General features: G+C 39.6%; 1 protein-coding gene and 1 long non-coding RNA gene across 8 annotated transcripts; one reads left to right on the forward strand and one right to left on the reverse strand.

Annotated features, from left to right (window-relative positions):
- Positions 1–1,033: 1,033 nt before the first annotated feature.
- Positions 1,034–20,181, reverse strand: LOC107136472 (phosphatidylinositol glycan anchor biosynthesis class P). Of its 7 annotated transcripts, XR_007347763.1 has the most exons (6): positions 19,995–20,181; positions 17,000–17,072; positions 14,761–14,879; positions 7,627–7,763; positions 4,135–4,228; positions 1,034–1,417 (listed from the first exon to the last, which is right to left on the reverse strand). XR_007347763.1 is itself a non-coding variant. In XM_048803657.1 (5 exons), exons 1-5 carry the CDS (start codon positions 20,074–20,076, stop codon positions 1,352–1,354), a joined length of 477 nt encoding a protein of 158 aa, XP_048659614.1. In that variant the 5' UTR covers positions 20,077–20,181; the 3' UTR covers positions 1,038–1,351. The 7 variants fall into 7 exon arrangements, 6 of the variants coding, with proteins under 6 accessions (XP_048659614.1, XP_048659616.1, XP_048659619.1 ...); XM_048803657.1 differs by lacking the exon at positions 4,135–4,228 and having other exon boundaries at positions 1,038–1,417; XM_048803659.1 differs by lacking the exons at positions 1,034–1,417; positions 4,135–4,228 and adding an exon at positions 5,565–5,585.
- Positions 12,542–12,889, forward strand: LOC125616954. Its single transcript, XR_007347764.1, has 2 exons — positions 12,542–12,714; positions 12,842–12,889. It is a non-coding gene; the product is annotated as an uncharacterized LOC125616954 (long non-coding RNA).
- Positions 20,182–20,187: the final 6 nt, after the last annotated feature.

Below are 20,187 nucleotides of genomic sequence, written 5' to 3' on the forward strand. Positions count from 1 at the left end.
GCAACTGGGACACAGAGAGAGGAACAGGAGGAGCTAGGGTATGTCCCTTTCAAGGGCACACCCACAGCCACCTAACTTCCTTCCATTATGTCCCACCCCCTGAAACTTCCACCATCTCCCAATAGCTCCAAGGCTGGGGATCCACATTTCAATACACGGATCCTTGGGAGATAATTATCTAAAACACAGCAGGTATAGTAAAAGTAACATAAAAAATTTTCCAAATAGCTTCTAAATAGTCAAGACCCCAGGGACTGGGACCGTGCCTTTTCTTTATTATCCCCTGACCTAGTTGTTATTTGGTGTACCATCTCTTCAAAATTCAAGTCCAAATAAAAGAAAACATTGTTTCTTATTAGTCAAAGAAGGACCGTGATTTATGTAGATTGGCAGTGACATCCAACCTCATAATAGGTTTTTTTACTCTGGCAACTTCTCCAGAAAAAAAAGAGATTCACCTGTAATTTTGGCATCAGCCTGTAAAGAATTCTTATTAATGCTTTCATTTGTCCTGCTGCAGAACTTTTTTTAGAGCATATACCTAATAGTTCTCTCTTCTTTGGAGATCATCACTCAGTTCACAAGCAAAGCCATTCTGGTCACTGGCTGAGCCTATAACTGAAGCACTGAGGAGCTGGGGATGGGTAGAGAATTTGGCCTTAGGGAGTGGAGTAACTGGTCTGCAGAGATGAAATGAAACAGATGTGGTCAGAGGAGGAAAGACAAGCAGACAGGAGTTCTGTTAGCTCATTCTTGGTTCCTTTGAATTTCTGATGCCCAGCAGCCTCCTTGCTCTGGGTGGCATGAGAGATTGTTGTGTCTTTTTCTTTTTTCTTTCCTTCTTTCTTCTTCTTTCTCCTTCTTCTCCTCCTTCTCCTTCTTCTCCTCCTTCTTCTTCTCCTCCTCCTCCTCCTCCTCCTTCTTCTTCCTTAATTACTAATGAGCAACATTCCCAGCCCTTTTTTTATTTTTAATTTTGAGAGAGTCTTGCTAAGTTGCTGAGAGTCTTGCTAAGTTGCTGAGGCTGGCCTTGAACATGTGATCCTCCTGCCTCAGCCTCCCCAGTCACTGTAACAATATTTCCTCTTCCTCATTCCTGAGTGTGACTTATTGGTTGATCCTTTTGAGCAGCCTCGTAGCACTCAGGATGGCAGGGGCATCAAGGTGGGGTGATCTCATTCAAAAGCTGGGGTGCCTGAGGAGAAAATGACTCACAGATCCAATTAAGACCCTGAGCTGAGACCAGACTCCCTTTCTACTTGACACATTACAGAGGCAGCATTGGTGGTGAACCACAGAGCTATGAGCGCAGTCCAGGTGCAGCCTGTGTCGGGCCTGAGGACTTCAGGTTTCAGAGAGCAGAAAGTACATCTTGAGAGGTGGCATGTGTGAAGAAACCTGATTTCTGTCTCCTGGGCTGTCAGAAAAAGCACCTCCTATAAGTTGGCTACTTAAATAAGTCTTAAGCAAATTCCTAAGTAATCACAGGCTGTCATCTACCCATGGTCTGTCATTTCTCTGCACTTATTTCATTATTCTGAAAATGATGTGGAAAACTCACTATCGCTTTTTTGAATAATTGAAGCATGACAAGCATAAAACACATAGTAAAATAAATAAGTAGGTTATCAGCACTATGTTGACAAGCGAACGGTTAGTTTGCTGATAGGAATGTAAAACTGAGGTTACAATCTCAGCAAGAGCTTTTATGAAATTTATATTCTTTTAAAAATATTTTTAATTGTAGATGGACACAATACCTTTATTTTGTTTATTCAGTTTTTTAAAAATGTGGTGCTGGGGATTGAACCCAGTGTCTCACACATGCTAGGCAAACGCTCTACCACTGAGCCACAACTCCAGCCCGAATTTTATCTCTTTATGTCTCTAAGAATATCTTTCTTCAGAATATCATCAGAAATAAAGACAGAGACTTTTATATGAGAATATTTTTCATTATGACATTTGTAAAAATAAAAATTTAAACTCATCCTTGAAGTCTAATAAGAAGGACTTTGTGAAATAAATTATAGCACATCCATAGGAAGCAATATTATACCCTTATTAAGTATATAATGGCACAATATAATGTCTAAAAAATGAGGCACACTTAATTGTATTTACAGAATGATATCATTACTTGTTAACTACTTACACACAAATAAACACACAAACTTAGAAGGTTTTATATCAGACTTTTAAGAGCAATTGTTTTGGGGTGATGGCTTAGGGGTGATATTAGGCATTTTTTTTTGTTTATTCTCTGTGGTTTTAAAATGATCTACAATAATTTTTTTTTACTTAAAATAAATGATTCTTATAAATGAACAATGAAAGTATATCTTAAAAATCAGTCATCAGTTACTATTCCATATTCATTTTTTATGTAGATTTAAAATTCTCTCATCATGTAATAAACTTTGCCAATATCTGGCCAACTTTTAATCAAGAACATTTCTGGTGTAGTCTATTGCCCACAGCATGTGTGGTTGATGGATTTCATCCGTGCCTTTCAATCACATAAGCTATTTGACTCATGACATTGTCACGATTAACCCAACACAAAAATTCTGATTTAGTTGTTGAAGTAATGACCACTAATCCTGTCGGTGACAAGAAAGTCCTGATAAGGATGGACTGAGGGGGTGAAAAGGAGGGCAAGTTTGGGGATTTAACTTCCCTGAAACCCTTTTCTTTGAAGGGTTGGACATCGGATCCGATTTTGTTTACTTCAGATCTTTGCACAAATCATTCCACGGCCTCTTTGGGACGGAAGGGGTTAAATCTAGAAGCAGTGCTTGATTTAGGATTTGTTTTGGAACCATTTATCTGTTGGACTGCTGACAACAATCAACATTTTCTAAATACCTGAAGGAATGAAAGTAGATTGTTATCCAGCAAGAAAGTGGCGGAGGCAACTTGGTATCTCTCTATGTTCATTTAGATGACTGTTTGAGTAAGAAAACCAAAACGCCAAAACTAAAAAAAAAAATAAATAAATAAAAATAACAACAGATAAAAGTTACTTATAAATTTGTCATGCATCCATCCTTGGTGTGTGGTCCTGTCCAGTGTCCAAGGTGGCCTACGGAAGACCTTTATTTTGTAAAAGAAAGTTCAAAAAGGCAAAAATATCATTGACTTAGACCAAACATTCACTAACTTCTGCAAATGGATTGTCAATAGGCATTGGCATATATTCCTTATTTTGGCCAGGAGAAGGGGTAGAGTTATTCTCAAGGTTAAGTAAAGGTCATCTCTCTCTGCCATACTGCCAGAGACGAATGGCCCAAGCTGTCTGTTCACTGGGTCATCTTGGGTACGCTCCCATAATTGTACTGGATAGGTAGTCAAGTGAAATGCCAGATTCATCACTGATAGAATCGCTGTCCTGGGTGACAATCCCTTAATTTGTGTGCCTTCATGGACAATGGCCATCATTTCTAATTACCTTTTTGTCCTGTAGCGGTTCATCTATCTTTTAAACACTTCAAATTTAATCTTCATGTTAGATGAAGAGGGAAAATTTGCTGTGAAATCACGATCAGACTAGTTTCATAAACTTGAGTAATTTTAGGGGAAAAAAGCTTAAAAGACTCATCAAAATTTGAAAGTCGAAGGCAAATACTGATGGCTTTCTAGTCATTTATTATTATGACCAGATTTCCATGTGGATAATTCTAAATATTTAGGTCCTTAAACCATTTGTTTGCTAAAAATGTGAAAAACAGTTTACACCTCTTTTATGGCACCTTTGAAATAATTTAACCATAACACTTCTGATGATTCCAAATAGAACCTCTGATTTTTCCCCCGCTTTATATATAAACAACCATAGGCACTGGGGACCCAAGATCAATCAGACATGTCTCTGTGAAGGCAAATAAAATAGCCAAGGATGCTTTTGGAGCAGTGTGTGCAGAGCACTCTGAGTGCTGAGTCCTTCCGGGGTGCTGGGGAGCAGGAAAGGTACAGGGATCAGCAATGATACCCGTGGGTCAGGCTCTGGAAATTCTCGAGGTTTTTCCTACCAGAACCTGAGTCAACCCTTGGGATAATTGAGAGAGGTAACTTCCTCCACCTAATGGATGAGAAGACAGAGATTTAGGGGTAAACTCTCTTCCAAGTCCTCACCTGCCAAGGAGGAGGTAAAGCAGGAACTTGAGAAATGATGTCCAGATCTGCTCTGATCCAAAGCTCAGCGTCTTGACCATGCATGCTCTGTTTCCTACATAGAGGGGCAAAGTTGGAAAGGGCCCTGTGGGGAGTTAGTCCAGCCAAGCAGGGGTGACAGAGGAGCATGGGGTGGGGAACAGGCAGAGAGAGGAAAGACACTTCCTGCCTACGAGGCTGCACAGAAGTCCCAGACACTGGCTGACTGTGCCTGAAAACCATGCACTGCAAGATTGGGAGGGATTTTTCTTCTCTCCCTGTGGAAGGGACTGTTCTGAAAGCCCATCCACTTGCTCCCCTGTCCTGGTAGCTCAGCGGCATGTTTGGAAGGTTGACTTAGTGGGTAGCCACTATTTCATTCCGTGTCCCCTCTGACTGAACAGGCCTGTGGTTTCTCTTCTCTTGCGTTCTTCCTTAAAGTTCTCTCGAGGAGAAGTGGAAGAACAGTTCAGGCATCAAACCTCAGAGATAAGGCAGCCAAACAATGTCAAGACCGCTGTCCGTCCATCTGTTGTCCCACCTCTTTGAGCCAGGGCCTAGCAGCCCAGTGCTTTGGGGGGAAGGCAGCTACCTGCTCTTTACTTCCCTCTCCACTTGGACTACTTGTTCCTCCCATGGTATGTCTCGAGAGCTCTCCTGTGTACTGATATTGAGCCAGGCTTGGGGATAAGGACAGGACAGACAGGGTCCCTGGCCTGGTGCAGCTTTTTGCACAAATGGGTCCATGTGAAATGACACTTGTGAGAGTCTCCACAGAGAGAGAAGGAGCTGCCTGTGAGATAGGGATTGGACTCACTCTGGAGAAAAAGGAAAAGCTATTCTGAGGGAATTGAGGTCTGCAGGGAGGGCGAAGAGGTGGGAGAGGAGGAAGGCAGAAGCAAGATCCTAATTCCTAAATGTTCAATTACACGGAAGAGGTAATTATGTTAAGAATTATGTTAAGGCATGGTGGTGCATACCTATAATCCCAGCAGTTTGGGAGGCTGAAACAGGAGGGTCACGAGTTCAAAGCCAGCCTCAGCAAAGGTGAGGCGCTAAGCAACTCAGTGAGACTCTGTCTCTAAAAACTAAAATTAAAAATAGGGCTGGGATGTGGCTCAGTGGTTGAGTGCCCCTGGGTTCAATCCCCAGTAACCACCCCCCCCCAAAAAAAAATATGTTAAGAATCTCATCAGAAGGAAATTAGCCTGGTTTACCCAGGTGGGCCCTAAATCCAACAAGAAGTGTCCTCACAGGAGAGAGGCCCAGAGAAATTTGATATGCTCTGAGAAGAAGACCACACTGGGGTGAAGAGTGCAGCAGCCAGAAAGAAATTGGGTAAGGCCAGGGTTCTCCCCTGGGTCGCTGGAGGGCACTCAGCCCTGCTCACACCTTGATGTCCCTGAAGCTTCTCAGACTTCTGGCTTTCAGAACTGCAAGAGAATGCATTGCTGCTGTTGTAAGCCACTCAGCTCAAGGCAATTCGTTAGGGCGGCCCAGGCATTGATACAATGGTGGGCAAGAATTGATGGAGATGAAGCCGGGGACATAGCAATGATCGCCATTACTTAAGGGCCAGCTGTGGGCCAGCACGGTATTAACCCTCTTATTTATTTCATGTTTCTTAGTAGCCTGTACCTAAGTGTTGTTTTACAGATGAAGAAACTGAAGCTCAGAAAGGCAGAGTACCCTACCAAAGGTCACACAGTGGATGGAGCTGGAATTTAAACTTAGAACAGATGGATGCCAAAACCAAACTCTTCACTTTGCTCCTTGGAGGTTGGCCATTTCTATGCATATTTATTCACTACTTGAATAAATATGTTGAACCTTATTAGTATTCAAATTTACAAATTAAAATTACATACCATTCCTTTCCTTATTTTATTAGCAAAAGTGGGATGGGTAGTAATAACTGAGCCACTTCACAGTATTTTGCTCAGTTTTTGCCGCTAAAGATTCACCAAAGATGAAATATGGGTGTCTAGGGGCTGGGGATGTGGCTCAAGCGGTAGCACCCTCACCTGGCATGCGCGGGTTGCTGGGTTTGATCTTCAGCACCACATAAAAATAAAATAAAGATGTTGTGTCCACCGAAAACTAAAAAATAAATATTAAAAAATTCTCTCTTAAAAAAAAAGAAATATGGGTGACTTTCCTTCCCACTGTGTAGTTTTTCTTTGTGGGGGCGAGGAGTGGCAGTGTGTGTATATGTCTGGGGAGAGGTGGGCTGGAGGGGCCAGTGAATAGCTTTTGTGCAGAGAAAGAGACTCTATAGCCCAGAGATATCTCTACCCAGGCTTTTGGGTTTGGAGATCCACTATCTCTCAACATGTGGTCCATGTCCTACCCCCATCTGTCTCTGGGGATGCTGTTGAAAATGCAGGTCGTGGGGCCTTCCGGACTTACTAGAATTGGGAACCTGCATTTGCACAGCTTTGGGTGGTTCCTGGCCACTTCAAAGTGGAGAATAGACATGTGGGCCCCCTCCTGGCAATTAGCAATCTTTGTGCCTGATGAAGGGGCCTGTCTAGTTAGCCTTGGATTTGGCTCTGAGAGGATAACCCCAAATAACAATAGCTGAACCAAGATAGAAGCAAATTTCTCTCATGTCCAAGTCCAGGGATAGCTTGTCATGGTATGATGACAGGATTCAAGCTCTCTCTTTTTGCTCTGCTACTGCATGGCTTCTTTCCTTAGGACACTCCATAGTCCAAGAGGATGCCTGCAATTTGCCATTAAACCCACATGCCAGGCAGTAGGAATGAGGATATAAAAAGGGTGTGTTCCACTTTTAAACATACTTTATAAATGCTCTACACACTTTTCCCCCTTCCCTCTTTGCATGTCCAAAAGAAACTGAGGTCTCCTCACTGTCCTGCTGCAAGGGACAGGGTTCTCTAGTCTGGGCTCCTACATGCCTCGTCTACTTTGATTGAAAGAGCATAAACAACCCAAAGGAGGGTGAGGAAGCCCCACAATAACATGATTCTGGAATCCTTGTAAACAATGGACAGTGGGGAATTAAAGTATATTTAGTTAGGTTTGGAAAAATGGAACACTGTGACATTTCATATACTTTGAATCTGAGAACCAAGGCAGCCCTGGTATGAAGGTCACTCCCAATGTTGGTGAGGTACAGGGAGGTGAGGAAGCCTTTGGGAGATCTGTCCAGTATCATATATTAAGTGTCTTAAAAATCTTCAAGCTCATTGATCCTGGGATAATCCTGACATAAGGAACCTAGCCTAAGGACCCCATTTCACAAACTCACCCACACAGATGTTTATTATACTGTTTAATTGGGGCAAATGGAGACCAACCCCAGTGGCTGGTGTAGGGAGCCATTGCTTTTCTCCTCCTATTTCTGTCTCTGTGACTGAACTACTTCTGCCTTCATAGAGATGCAGTGGGAAAGCCTCCTCTGCCATTTTCTTTCCCCCACTCTTTCCACCCTGGCAGAAGTGTGCTTACCCAGAGTGGCCCGGGCCGCAGGCGACTGCACAGGAGTGGTCTGCTCTCCACTTGACCTCCCAGGATCCTGAGCAAGCAGCTGAGTGGCCATGTCTCCAGGTCTACAGGCCCAGATCTCCTCACCTCAATCTCCAGGTCTAGATTTAGGGGAGAAGGCATAATTTTGGCTTCAGGTTTATGTAGTATTTGAAAATCTGGCTCCATTAGTACTGAGGTGGACAGACACGTCTTGACAGACACTTATGTCCTTGATTGAGCTTTCCCAAGGACATGCTGACTCGTGGTGATTTCACTGAGAACAGTCAAAGGAGGTGGCATCAGAAGACAAAGTGTCACATGGAGAGATGGGTCTCTTGGGACAGCCATATCAGCTGACACAGGCTGACAGAGCTGCCTATGATATGCTAGGGCCACATAAACAGACTTTAATAACACAAGCAGATCATTTGGTCAATGGTACATCTGAGTGACATCTGAGTCACCTTGACTTTGGCTGGCATCTTCCAGCCTTGGACATATGGTTCCCCTATGACTGTAATCTATACAAGCAAAGTTCAGGAATGCTAGGTTTGCAGAAATAGCCCAAGGCTGGTGTGGAACTATTGAACAATAACTTCTCATGTATCAAGTACATATAAAACTTGGTTTATAAATGTATTTGTTAAAGAACCATGATTTTATTCTTTATAAGGCCATCATTTCCAACTCTGAGACTCCTTTGTTAACAGAGGTTTCCATCGCATCTCTGGCACTCTTGGGGCTCACGTGGTAACAAGGCATAGGGCAGAGGACACTTGGTCTTCAGTTATGAGTCTATACAGGCAATTGAGACATCCACTGTCCTTGTCTACATGGCCCCATTCATCTTTAGTGGCTATCTCTAAGTGCTATTCTTTGAAAAGTTAACTGAAGTTGTAGGGTTATATGTTACCACTGCCTGACTTAACCTATCCTGATTAAAGAAGGTGGGATAAGCAAATTTCCTCTTGCCTCCAAAGTAGGTACTACAGTTAATCTGATTGAGTTAAACAGAGTGCCTGACAACTGTGATAACTGCTACAGACTGACCTTTGTCCTGGTGAGACAAATCAAGAAGAATCTCTTTCCTCTTCCTTTTTCCACCTTTCCTTACCATTGAACTAAGGTAAGGAAAGGTTACTGGCTGGGGGATCTATACCATACAATATGCTGGTTTCTGGGATAATTGCTATAGGTATTGATTTATCTAGATCTCCTAAGTTCTGTGGGTTTTGGGCTGTTAATATGACATTCTTTGTGTCCTACTGACTGAAAAAGTGGAACACCCCCAAAATTTAGGTTGGGTCAATTTGTTTAAAGAGTGATACCCACTCTAAGGATCCCTATACATGGCAGTTTCTTGAGAAAACACAGGCATCCAATTAAGACATTTTGGACCAAATAGAGCAGATCAAGAAACTAGCGAGGGCAAGATTTTGGAGTTTAATTTTCTCGCTTTACATTTAGGTGATTTCATACAGAGACTTTAAATTCTTCCTAGGAGGAGTTTAATCACTGGAGGTGGTTATGTTAATATTCAGAACATTTCTGTACTACTGACATTTTCTGTTTAGACTATTGTTATTATTTAGGCTCATTGCAAAACAGTATCTTTCAAACTTCTCTCTTAAATTATGACATGCAGCATGGAAATGCATTATGCATCCTGGCCCTATATCTGATGCATAATCTTTAGAAAATAAAAACAGCTGAGGTTCCCCTGAAGGCAAAGGCTGTGAAAGGCTGTGTGTAGGCAGTTCAATGGGAAAGCAACTGTAGGAAGGAAAAGTGAGTAGCAGAGGGAGAAAAACAGAGCAGAGACAGCCTGTGGGATGAGCTCACCGATGCCATGGCAACCCCAGCTCAAGCTGAGAGATTTTAAGCAGCTCATGAAAAGGAGCTCAGAACAGTCTCCTTGGGAGATGACAGGGGGATGTGTATCCACAGATTCCTGTCCCATGTCAGGCTCTAGGTGGTCCTATACAGTGTTAATCCCTCCCTTTCAGGGTGGACTAAAAGGGGGAACTGCATGAATCTGGTCAAAACATACACAAAATTGCTCAGGGCATCAGTAGCTGGAGGAGGAACCAGAAAGGGTCTGAAGTGTCCATGGGAGGTGTCAAATCAAATTATTTACACATACCAAGTGCAATGCAGTCTGATATATTCTACTCTAATTCTCTCATACACACACACACTTTGGTTCTCAAAGTCTAGGGTAGGAAGATCCTATCTCAGGGAGCCTACAAGGTCAAAACCACTTACAAAATAATACTAAGATGTTGCTTGTTTTTTTTTTTTTTTTTTTTCATTCTCATTCTCTCATGAGTATGCAGTGGAGTTTTCCAGAGGCTTTGTAATGTGTGTAATAGATTTGAATGCAGAAGCAGATATGAGAGCCCAGGTGTCTTTCATTAAGGCAGACTAAAGATTTGCAAAAAAATTCTACCCATCTTGCTAATTTTTTTTTCATTTTGGAAACTACAGTTAATTTTCACAAAAAATATACTGATGTTAAATCTCATTGTCTTTCTGGATTCAGTTTATTACTACAATAATGATTTGGGTTAAATGTTTATGTAACAGAAATCATTTCATATGTGGAAAGATGATCAGCAACATTAATTTTATGACAAAACTATTATGTACAAAAAATAATTTCTAAATTAAAATTTCTAGACAGCCTGTGGGATGAGCTCATAACCCATACACAAAAAGCTCTTTGAGGCTCTTACTTTTCATGAGTAAAAAGAGGTCCTGATATTATTTTTTTTTAAAAAATGGAGAATTGATACACTAAACTGATCATAATCTTCTGATTAAGTGTACCCAAAAGTTTGGAAACCCTGGTATGGTATAACCCTTTAGAGCTATGAAGACCATGTGGTTGGGAAACAGAATAAAAAGTCAGTTTGAGGTTAAAATGCAGTGCAATTTTAAAGTTTCATTCTGACCCATCTGAAAGCCCTCTTGGGCCTGTCACTGGCCCCAGGGGAGGACAAGGAAAACTGTTCATAAGAAGGGAAGGGGACCAATCTAGTAGTGCTGGCTTTCTCTTCCAAAGTAGTGTACCAGTTCCCTGCTTGACCACAGGCTCAGTTCAGTCTAATCAGGCAAGGCACTTTTTATTGTTTATTTATTTTTAGTTGTAAATAGACACTATACCTTTATTTTATTTATTATTTTTAGGTGATGCTGAGGATTGAACCCAGTGCCTCACACATGCTAGGAAGTGCTACAACCACAGCCCCAACCATTCTTGACCTTGGCTGCATATAGAATTATCTGGAAGACATTTAAAAAATTATCTCTGCTTGGGGTCCCACTCCAGACTAATAAATCAAAATTTATGGATATAGGCATTGTTTTCCCACCTTTTTATTGAGGTGTAACTTAAATCAAGAGCACAAAGATAAAACTCCATGATTTTCTAAAAATATATTATACCCCATAATCACGACCCAGATCAAGATGTAGGGCATTTGCAGCTCACAAAATGGATTCCTTAATGCCTTTTCCTAGTTAACCTTCCTTTAAAGGTAACCACTATTCTAATATTTACCACCAGATTAATTTTTCCTGATTTTAAACTTTACACCAGTGGAAGCACACACTGTATATTCTTTGTCTGACTTATGGCCCACCATTATGTCTGTGATGGTCATCCATGTCATCAGGTATAATAAAAATTAGTTCCTGCATGCATGGCTTTTAGCATTCCATGGTGTATAAGCTCTACTTATGTACCTTTCTGTACTTGAGAATTGGCTGGTTCCCTTAAAATGCTCTAGTGTGATGACACTATCATCACAAAACACAGAGCTGGGAAAAACGAGGGAACAGGAACAGCAGATTCATATCATCCCCTGCATGCTTATTATGGTCACTGAAACAGAAGCCCTACTTCTATTAAAATTCCTCCTTCTCTCCCTTCTTTCCTTCAAAGAGAGAGTTAAATTTGCATATCTAAAATGTATGACTTCACTCTTGTATGTAGATACCCTAAAGAAAAAAATGACCAGCCGGATAGAGATTTAGGGTGTCAAAGTTTGAGGGTCTTGAGGGTTAAATAAATTTAGATTTGGACCCACTGGTTTTGAGTGTATTTTCTAACTTTTAAACACCTTCTGTTTCTTAATCTTATACAAGCTCATCCAAATATTAATAAGGTGGTGCCAAATAAATTTATTTACCAAATCCTCCAGCCCCTCCCTCAACTGCACTTCTCCAAATATTGACAATTCAGTAAAATGCATACCATCTACCCAGTTCTTTAATCCACAAACACCTAGGAATGACCCTTGATCACAATTTCTCTGTCAGCCCTCACTACTCTGCACAATCAGATCTATATACTTAGTCTGCTGAATTCTGATGAAAGTTGCAAAGCTATCCCTGCCTCCCAACTTCACTACCACTCTTGTTGATGCAACAATCGTTTCTTGCCAGGAATAATGCAACAGCATCCTAATGATATCCTCGCTTCCCTATTCCTGCCCCATTCCCAGTTCCTCTCCAGAGTTATTCTCCAACTACCAGAGCAACTTTAAAAAAACATAAAGTAGGCCTCGTCATTTCTTTTCTTAAAGACTCCAACAGCTTGGTACTGAAAGTGCCCCAAACTCACCACACTTGACTTGAATCCAAGCTTCCTACACTGGCCAACAAAGCCCTTCACTATGTGGCCTGGTCTCACTAGGTGTACCTCAGACAACATCTCTCCTTGTTCAGTGTGCTCCAGGCCCAATGCTGGCCTTCTCTCTGTTCTTAGGACACATCAAGCTCCTTCTTGCATTATACTCATTGCAACACCTGCTTCAAACTTAGTTCATACTGCCCCTCCAATCTTTTTATGCCTGGTTGCTTTTTTTGCTATTCAAATCTCAGCCCCAACTACTTTCCTCTGAAAAGCCCTCCTTAACAACCCAAACTAAAATAGTCATCCCTTTACTTTCCAGAACATTATACTACCTTTTCTCTGCACAGCACTCATCACAAATATTTTTCATATTTGCTTGGTCTGCTTCAACTTACCTCCAAAATATAAGTTCTTTATAAAAAAAAATTTTAGTTGTAGTTGGACACAATACTTTTATTTTATTTATCTTTATGTGGTATTGAGGATCACACCCAGGGCCTCGCACATGCTAGGCAAGCGCTCTACCGCTGAGCCACAACCCCAGCCCCCAAATATAAGTTCTTTAAAATTTAAGCTTTTTGACAGAATCTTACCATTATTCTATCCCAAGTGTCCAGAAAAATACCTGACACAAACAAGCACTCAATACATATTTATGTTACAGACATGCATCTGATGGCACAAATTTTAAATGTACCCTTAACTCAAATCCAGGAGTTTGCATTCTGGGCCCCTCAGGACAAACAGGAGGAAAGACACAATTGACCTTTGCAAATTACAGCATAAATGCTTCTCTGAAGGATTATATCAACGTGTTTTTTTTTTTTTTTTAAATCTGCTAAACAGTAATGCAGTACTTTATTTATTCTATTAATAATAAATATTTGAAAACAATATTAATTAAAATTTACTTAAGAGAAGAATAACTTTTATTTTTTTTACATTTCAATATTGAGCAATAATAAGAAAAAATAAATAATTATGGTCAAAATTATTCTGTCAAAAAACATGCTTGATATTAGCATCTTTACATGCAACTCAGTTTTTGTTGTAAAGTTCTTTGGTTGCAAGAAAGAACATTTGGTTTACTTCACTAATAGAAATATCTCTTAATGCTGGGATGGCCTCTGCTTGGTATTTCTTCTGCTGTTGATTTTTAGCATAGTTATCTAAAAGAAAAAAAAAAAAGTTCTGTTTATTTCTCCTGTAGTTTTTGTGGCTGATGGAGACCCACCACAGTTCACCAGGTTGATGTTTGGAAAATGACAAATAACCTGCTCAAAATAATGAAGTAACTACTTAATTCTCTCTTTAAAAGAAGTGCCCCAGTAAAACAAAAATGTAATTAGCAAAGTATTTTTCTCATTTCTAATTCAGAAAAAAATATCTCATTCAACTGTACAATGATGATTAAAGTTCCATTTCACAATTCTGACAGGGACAGAATTATACCCAGGCCTTAAAGATGTAGTTAAATCAACACTGCAAAAATCCATTAAATCTTTTGGTATAAATATTCATAAAAAATTAACAATTTCCTCTCTTTGTACAAGTTGCCTATCTGCTATAATTCCAGTCAAGAATGCAGGGAATATAGTAGGTTATCAGGAAAAAACTAAAAATAACATTAATTTTCAAGATACATTGCATAGATTCATGAATAAAAGTTTTACAATGTACAAAAAAAAATCATACCAGGGAACTTAAAAAATACTTCCCAGAATCTAAGAAAGCTCACAAATCAGTATACCTACTTTTAGACTTGAAAGGAAAGAACCTGAAACAAAACAAAACAAAATAAAACCCCCGAGAACATATGACTCTTCTATCCACTTGTTAGAGATGTGGTGTACACAACAATTTGAGGAGGATGCATACCCCAAATTCCCTCGTGAATAAGGTCTTATACCTACTTCCCATCCCTTGAGCAACAGTGACTATTTAGGATAAAAGAAGTTTCTCTCAGGTGAAGTTACTGAGGAACATACTTTATATACTTGTACATTGCACAGGAAAATATACCTGTTAGTTGGTGGTATAATTCATCAGAACTGATTTAATCTATGACTATAACTAGTGCATATTCATCATAACTTAGTACCTCAATGTAAACATTTCCTTTTGTATTGCTTTGTACTTATTTCTCATAGATGATGATGATGATTACTATTATTTCTGGGACTGGGGATTGAACCCAGGGGCACTTAACTACTGAGCTACATTCCCAGCCCCTTTTTATAGAGACAGGATCTTGCTAAGTTGCTTAGGGCCTCACTAAATTGCTGAAGCTGGCTTTGATCCTCTTGCCTCAGCCTCCTGAGCTGCTGGGATTACAGGTGTGTACCACCACACTGGGCTCCTAGATTCTTTTTATTGATCCAATGTGTCTTGAAGCATATTCTTAATTGCTTTTCTGATTAAAATTCTAAAACCCCACTCCTCCATTCCCCTAGCACTTTTCTTTTATATAAATTTACCTGTGATTGTATGAATGGAGTTGAGTGGAGAAGTACTCATCATGTTAATTCCAAATAAGAGTACATAACCAATTCCTATAGTAATAAGGAGGTATACAGGTAGTGCGACTGCCCAATATCTGTGGAAGAGAATATTAATGTATATGATAGATATCTTAAAAGTTATAATTCTCAAGAGTCATGACAAAACATACCAATTTTTATATTCAATTTTTAAAAATATTTTTTTACTTGTAGATGGTCACAATACCTTCATTTATTTATTTTTATATGGTGCCAATTATCAAACCCAGTGCCTCACACATGCTAGGCAAGCCCTCTACCACTGAGCCACAACCCACTCCTACCCCCTTTTTTTCTGGTGCTGGGGATTGAACCTAGGACACACCAGGCAAGCACTCTGCCAACTGAGCTATATCCCCAGCCCTATATTTCATTTTAATTAAATATAATTTATAGTAATAAATGTACATGACAGTCAAATAACTCTATAAGGGTTATAATAGAAAGCTGCAGTCCCCTGTTCCATCCATCCTGACCCTGAAATCCTAATCCCCAAAAAGGACACCTTTTAACACCTTAGCTATTTCTTCTGGTACTTCTTCATTTCTACATAACATGTTCATATTAATTTCTTGATTTTTTTTTCAGATATTTTCTCTAGACTTCCTAATTTGGAGATGAGGAACCTAACTCTTCCTATTCTCTTCTACACCTATGTCACAATTTCTGGTTATCACTAGTTATTAAGAACTATTGTGATTACATAAATAATGTTTGTAACCGAGAACCTTAGAATATCACTATCACATATTTTCTTATGTATTATTATTTTTTAAATTAGTAATTACATCATTTTGAATGTATACTTGGTTTTCCATCTACCTATCAATATTCCAGCCCCAAATTCTAATATGCCTTTAAATTTACCTCTTTACACAGGTAAGCACATTGCATGTCCTATCTTGGCATATTTTACTGATGCATTATTGCTTTAATAATTTCCTTCATTTTTTTTTCCTTTCTGGAACTTCTAGTGGTTAAATTTTTTGCCCTGAATATTTTCCATTTCTCTGACTTTTTATTCTACCTTCTAGAGATTAACTTTTATCTTCCAACCTTTTCAATTAAAAATTTAATTTTGGCTATCATAATTGCCAAGTATGATAACTTCTTAAACATTCCCTTTATAGAGCATACTGTTGATTTCATAATTGTAATCTTTTCTTATCTTTGAGGATTTTTTTAATTTAAAAGTTTTCTTCTGTATCCGGCATTACCTCAATTTCCCTTTTTTCTTTTGTTTTTGTACTCCGGTTAGAAGCTTTCTTTCAATATCTAATAACTTACACCAGTCCAAGTGCTAACAAACTAACTGAAGCACAGTGGGCAAGGATGGCCAACTAGTCAGCCTCCCTCTAAAAGACCTGACTGCTTTACTGGGGTCCTCCAAATGGCAGAAATTATAGGTTTTTTTCTTTCACACTTGTCAGCTTCCTGAGGAAGGTACCTCTCACTTTTTTCTAGAAGAAGAGGATGGTATAAGCCTGGGAGCCCCTGGCAGTTGCTAGGAGAGGGGGTGTGCCTTATCATTCAGCCATGCAGATGTTCAATTATTCTGGCTTGCAGTAGGTGCCTCATTTCCCACACTCAGATCTAAGGCCCCCCAGACTAGCAACTTTCAGCCTTTCCACAGGGTAAAATGATTTTCTACAAGGGAGGGTAGGGACAGTCTCCCAGTTATGAAGACCAAACAAGGTAGGACTAAGGATAGAATGCTCTTTAAATATTTTTTTCTGTCCAAACCAGAATTACTATGTTAAAGAGGTACCTATACCTCCAATTTCTGAACCATTGTAGCATTCAAGGGCACAAATGTTCTTGATGGCTTCCCTATTCTAGCCATATGAAAAAAATAAACTCCCCTATCTCAATTTATACAAAATTTTGTTGATACCTCTTATCTGTTATTCTTTCTTTCTATGGGTTTATACCTCTAAAATATGTTTTCCCCCCCTATGGTTCATGGTAGGAAGATTTTGAAAGTAAATGGGGATAAATGTGTGCTCACACTACCATCTTTAATTTAGAGTTTTATTAATCATAATCTTTAAAGTTTTATTTATATATGTCCATCTATGGATTTTTAAAAGAATAATGAAAAGATCTGGATAGTTTAAGGAGTAACATAATCCTTTAAAACAGCATTAGTTTTACTCTTAACAAATATTAAACTTACTTTTGAGGCCAATAGGTTAAGCCTAAGGAGTTTAGCCAAGATTCAGGAATAAAAGCCCACATAAGATAAAGTACTGTAGAAGAAAATAAAAAGAGAAAAAGTTAAGTAGGGCATGTATTCAATCTAAAAAGTTTCAGGTACAAAAAAGCTCCTCTGAAGTACCCCTGATTCGTCAGAAATGATTCCCCCCTTGCTCCTCATTTATACCATTCTTATATTGCTTATCATAAGTACCTTATTAGTAATTTTTTAAAATATATTTTTTAGTTTTAGGTGGACACAATATCTTTATTTATTTTTATATCATGCTGAAGATCAAACCTAGTGTCTTCTATGTGCAAGGCGAACACTCTACCACTGAGCCACAACCCCAGCTCTTTATTAGTAATTTTTTATTATCTTAACTCTCATAGTATATTAAGCAATTCAGGGTATAAATCATGCCTTAGCAATTACTGTACTTTTTACCGTACCTAATTCTTTGCTTTATGTATTCTAGATAGTCAGTACTTCATCTCCACAGGGTTGACGTAATTATAGACATTTACTTATTGAAAGGGGTATTTATCTACTCTAGTTCTGATCTGCTACGTGTTAGGCTTCTGGTTGGGTACAACTTCCTCTCCCTCAATCCTAAGTCTCTGCAGCACCCTTTATGTTCTTCTGTGTAATAGCAATAGCTCTGAGTGCTCACTGTGGAGTAGGCAAAATTCCATATGTATTATTTCAGTTAATCCTCAAGACAACCCCAAAGTATGTGTGCAATTTCTACAGATGAGGAAATGGGATTTAGAAAGATTATATCATTTGTTTGAGGAAAGTTGCAGAGTCAAATTTCAAACTACCTTTATCAGTGATGATAGATTTTTTTTTTTTTTTTTTGACAAATATGTATTATAGAAGTCTCTATGTCAGGAGTGAGTTATAATGAACCATAAAGAGATGGTTTCTACCCTCCCAGAGCTTAAAATCTTGTGAACAGGACAGTAAATTGATCTTTTCACTACACTGTGATGAATGCTAATGAATGAGTAATAAGAGATGACACAGGAGCATATTAGAAGGACCTCCTTTCATTCCTTATCATCTTTCCCTTTGCTTTTCTTTTTCTTTTTGTAGTACCATGACTTGAACACCAGGGGTGCCACCACTAAGCTACATTTCCTAGTCCATTTTTTTAAAAATAATTTTTTTAGTTGCAGATGGACACAATACCTTTATTTCATTTGCTTATTTTTATATGGTGCTGAGAATTGAACCCAGTGCCTCACATGTGCCAGGTGAGTGCTATACCACTGAGCCACAACCAGAGTTCCCCTGTCCTTTTTAAAATTTTGTGACAGGGTCTTGCTAAATGGATCAGGCTGGCCTAGATCTTGCAATCCTCCTGCCTCAGCCTCTGGGAGTCTCTGGGATTACAGACATTCCCACTGTACTTGGCTCCCCCTTGTTAAAATATTTCCTCATAGTACAAGTTATAATCTGGCATTGTATTATGTTTTACTTATTTACTTTGTCCGTCAGCTAGCTCCTCCCACTAGAAAGCAAAAAATTTTTGCTCTTCCCTGGCCTGTAACAAGTAAGCACTCAATTTTTTAAAATTACTTTCTGGCTGTGGGCATCATGGAATTTAGGCCTTAAAGGCATTTCTTTTATTTATTTATATAGTTTCTAATCCTTGAAATACTTTTTTTTTTTTTTTTTGAACTCAGGGGCACTCAACCACCCAGCCAACATCCCCACCCCTATTTTGTATTTTATTTAGAGACAGGGTCTCACTGAGTTGCTTAGTGCTTTGCTGTTTGCTGAGGCTTTGAACTTGCTATACTCATCTCAGCCTCCCAAGCACTGGGATTACAGATGTGAGCTACTGCGATCCACAACTCTTGAAATACTATTTGAATAGACATTTACAAAAAAGATACCAGGGCTAATATTTATTATATTCTTATTGTACCTTTGCATTATGTGCTTTACAGTTTATTACCCCAGTTAATACTCACAACAGTCATAAGAGGCAACAGAGTGAAATCTGTCAATATGTCTGGGTTCAAATTCTAGCTCTATCATCTCCTAGTGACCTTGGGCAAATTACTTAAACTCCAGTATTCTCATTTTTAAAACAAGGACAACAATAACAGTACTACCCACAGGACTGTTTTATACATAACAAGCATTCAATAACCATCATTATTAATATCCTTTTACAGATAAGGAAACTGATCCCAGAGCAAACAGCAAATCTGTGGAGGAGTCAGAATTGAACCCAGTTATAACTTCTCCACAGACTCTATAGGCAACAGCTCTGACATTAGGTTATTTGTTTTCAATTAGGGTTCAGAAGTATCACCACTCCTCCATTTCCTGGTTTTCACCAAATTCCAGAAAGTTGGATTGGGGGTATTCATAATTGCCTCGTAATCCCCAAATCCTTCTGGGAAGAAAGTTGGGTCTTGTTGTGTGAACCTCCGCATGTTAGAACCTGTTTCCTTACCTATAAAACGGGACATGAGGAGATTAAGTGAGACTCAGGATGTTGTGGCCATTTCTTTCAATCTGACCTCTCTAGCCAAGTTCTCTTCCCTCCCCAGCTCCTGCAGGCAGTCCTGGAGCCATCCCAAACTCACTTCCAAACCCTCTCATGACTTTATTCCAGGCCCATGCCACCATCTTCCTCCCCTCCTATTTATTCTCAAATACAAGTGCCAGGGGGATGGTCCCTGGAGGAAGCCAACTCTGAATTCCCCTTGATTTCAACAGATCTGTTCTGCCACCCAAGGACCCACCACAATGGCGCTCACCAGGAGTTTAGGGACCCGGTTTACTTTTGGACACGGCGCAGAGCTGGCCTACAGAGCACTGCGCAAGCCCGACTGCCTTCGGGTTTTCTTGGACAGGGACGTAGCTTCTGTGTGCACACTCTAAGCAAGTGCATTATTTCCTGGTCCTTGGACACCAGAGAAAGCCCCTGGCCATCCTTCAGGAAAGTACTTACTGAAGCCAAACTGGGAGCTTAAGAAAAGAACAAAGCCATAAATCGCTCTTTCTGGCAATGGCGACGGTGAATTTTCCACCATTTTCCCTGTGGCTTTGGACTATCTGTGGAGAAGGAACACAGTCGTCAGTGGTCACGCCCCTCCACCATGGGTCTGTCAACACCTCAGCGCTCCGCCAGGGCACGGCCACAG

This window comes from Marmota marmota, unplaced genomic scaffold (assembly GCF_001458135.2).
Source record: "Marmota marmota marmota unplaced genomic scaffold, marMar, whole genome shotgun sequence".
Taxonomy (NCBI): Eukaryota; Metazoa; Chordata; class Mammalia; order Rodentia; family Sciuridae; genus Marmota; species Marmota marmota.